The sequence below is a fragment of the Zingiber officinale genome, chromosome 9B (assembly GCF_018446385.1).
Source record: "Zingiber officinale cultivar Zhangliang chromosome 9B, Zo_v1.1, whole genome shotgun sequence".
NCBI classification, from domain to species: domain Eukaryota; kingdom Viridiplantae; phylum Streptophyta; class Magnoliopsida; order Zingiberales; family Zingiberaceae; genus Zingiber; species Zingiber officinale.
This window is the reverse complement of record NC_056003.1, coordinates 88265084-88268165: the sequence shown is the minus strand read 5'-3', so window position 1 is coordinate 88268165 and position 3082 is coordinate 88265084. Positions and strand designations below refer to the sequence as shown.

Below are 3082 nucleotides of genomic sequence, written 5' to 3'. Positions count from 1 at the left end.
CGGGGGGTGCGTGCATGCTTCCCGAGGCGTGCGCGCTTCTCAAAGTATACCTGGAAAATACGTGTCAGAAAAGGATGCCTGACACCATACCCGAACAACCCCAGCATATCCCTAACGTGACAGTGGAAGCTTCCACCGTACGATTCTTTGCTCGACCATGCCGCCGACCATGCAGCCCGTCGATGACACTGGTCCCTAGGAAGATATCGCCACATGCTCCTCTTGTCTATTACTGGGCTGAGCGGGAGAGTCGCTCGGCCAGCTTGTCGTCTGGGTGATACGATGGTCGGGCTGAGTATCCTTTCGGCCAATGACCTGCTACTCGGTTCCGCCTTGCCTGCCGGGTCGGGGCTGCGTCCACTACTTAGCTGAGCGGATTGGCAGCTCGGCCTTCGCCCCTTCTTCGAGCTTTATGAGCGTCGGAAACCCGGTGTTCGACCGAGCTGTCGAAGTGTCGAACCGACTACTACTCCTGCCGATCGGGAAGGTAGTTCACTCGCTTGGACGCCTGCCCAGGACGTTGACCACTTTAACCTCCTATCGGACGGGCCCCACCTTACCACCGGATCAATATTGAATACTAAATTATTAAATTATATATTAATATCGTATTGAAAATTTTTAATATCAAATACTATCATATTAAAATTTTTAATATATTAAATTTTCGATATAATTCAATATATTTCAATATAATAAATACATCTATTCAAATGCTTAGCTTAAAATGGATCCTGTGGTGCTTGATTGGTGCCGGCATGGACTCTCTCGCACCCGCCTTCCTCTTCTTAATGGCCGCCAGAGAAGCTCGATGTCCTGTCACGAGTATCGTGAACCATGACATCGAGCTAGGGGTCTGGCTCCGACGTGTACTTGGTCACCATCCCAGTGCTCCTGGTGGTGTTTGGCGCCGAAGTGGGCAGCTTAAGTAGGGAGGAGCTGTGGCGGAAAGCTGTGGGAGGAAACAAGCAACGACCTCGCCACCGTGATCGCCTTCTTCGCCGTCCTCACTGGTTCACCGTCTACTTCGTGTTCAAGCTGCGGCCCATCTACCTCGTCGACTTCGCTTGCTTCCGTCCCTCCGACGAGTTGAAGGTCGGTGACTTAATGTGACCGGAGGGAGATCGATTGCTTTCTACAATTGGAATTTTGGATGATTTAGGTATTCGAACGAGGAGTTCATGGAGCGGCATGGCTAGGAAGACAGGAAGTCCGAGAAGTTAGACGAGGAGAGCCAGGCATTCCAGTCGCGGATCCCCAATTCGTCATGGATCTGCAACGAGACGTACTTCCGCGGTCGGCCACGCAGAGGCGTCTGCTGCCATGTTCTCCGCGCGCCCTGGACGAGCTCTTCGACAAGTGCCGCGTCTGCTCCCAAGGACGTTGGCGTCAACTGCAGCCTCTTCAACCCTACTCCATCGCTCGTAGCCATGGTCGTCAACAGCTACAAGATGCGCGGCAACATCCTGAGCTGCAACCTCGGCGGCATGGGCTGCAGCGCCGGCGTACGTCATCGCCCTCGACCTCGCCCGAGGCATGCTGCAGGTCAACCCCAGCAACTACGCCGTCGTCGTCAGCACGGAGGCCGTCGCCGGCCTTCACCTGGTACACTGCTGCAACCGCTCCATGCTCATCCCCAACGTCTTTTTCCGCATGGGCTGCTCGGCCGTGCTGATCTCTGACCTCAGCTGCCCACTTACCCAGGGTCGTTGGCGGATTCCTCTATTCTGGTTCTTTCTTTTTCTCTTGCCCTATTTAGAGGCACATTTGATCGAACCCTCATATGATTCATAAACGTTTAATGATGGATCCCACATGTCATCCGAGTTGATATGTGGTGGGATGTTTACCACATGAAGTCGCGGGGTCGAAACTCAGGGTAGTCGGGGCGTAAATCTCCGGTCCCTGTGCAACTCACTCCACCTGCCACATGCTAGCTCAGGATGCTGTGATTTACCTCCTTCATGATGGCCTTGGGTCGGGTGTGACGAGGACGCTGGGAGCGAGTGATTTCGTCTTTTTTACCACATAAATGTTTAACGATGAATTTTAAAAAGTATAAAGTAACTTTTCTGTCACAGAACAAGAATACAACTTTTGCTGAGGGATATATTTTTCGAGATTTTAGAAATTTCAGACCCGGTTATAATCATTTTTAAAATTTTAGGGATCATATTTAATCTCATAAATTAAGAATTTATCGTGATTCTAAAATTAAGGTTTGATATGAGTTATAGTGGGCGGAACTAGAAAATATCATGGTAGTTAGAGATAAGATGATGTCATGGTAAAAAATCAAGATAGAGGAATATTTTATATTTGGTCCGGTTGATCATCTAGTCTCAAAATTCTCGAGTCTTGTCTACGCATATAAAGCATGGCGTTCGGATAAAGCTGACCGAGTATACACCCAGTCGAGTATAAGGACTCTAGAGCTTTATTCTGAAACTAAAGAAATAAGACGTTCGGTTAGTAAATAGTTGGTCAGGTTCAAAGGAGTCTGGCTGGATGAAAGACTGTCCGAGCTCTAGGCACTTAAGTCTTATGAAGCTCTTAATATAAGATCGGCGGAATAAAGGTCGATCGAACATAAGACTCTCTGTGTATGTCTGACCAAACAAAGATCGAACGAGCTCAAAGACACTTAGCCTCATAAACCTCCTTATACTATATCAGCCAGATAAAGGCCGGTTGAATATAAGTCTCTATGTGTACGCTCGGCCGAACAAAGACTGAGCGGACTCAAAGACACTTAGCCTCATAAACCTCTTTATACTAGATCGGCCGGTCGAACATAAGACTTTGTATACGCCCGGCTGGACAAAAAAACCAAGCAGGCTCAAAGATACTTAGCCTCATAAACCTACTTATACTAGATCGGTTGGATAAATGTCGATTGAACATAGAACTCTCTGTGTATGTCTGGCCGGATAAAGACCGAGCGGACTCAAAGACACTTAGCCTCATAAACCTCTTTATACTAGATTGGTAGGATAAAGGCTGGTTGAACATAAGGCTCTCTGTATACGCGCAGCCAAACAAAGATCGAGTGAGCTCAAAGACACTTAGTCTCATAAACCTC

At 48.4% G+C, this 3082-nt stretch overlaps 1 protein-coding gene across 1 annotated transcript; it reads left to right on the top strand.

Moving 5' to 3' along the window:
* The first annotated feature begins 310 nt into the window (after positions 1-310).
* Positions 311-1852, top strand: LOC122023129. The gene is made up of 3 exons (XM_042581218.1): positions 311-487; positions 853-1095; positions 1163-1852. The coding sequence occupies exons 1-3, from the start codon at positions 311-313 to the stop codon at positions 1673-1675; spliced, it is 933 nt and encodes a 310-aa protein (XP_042437152.1). The 3' UTR covers positions 1676-1852.
* The last annotated feature ends 1230 nt before the right edge of the window (positions 1853-3082 follow it).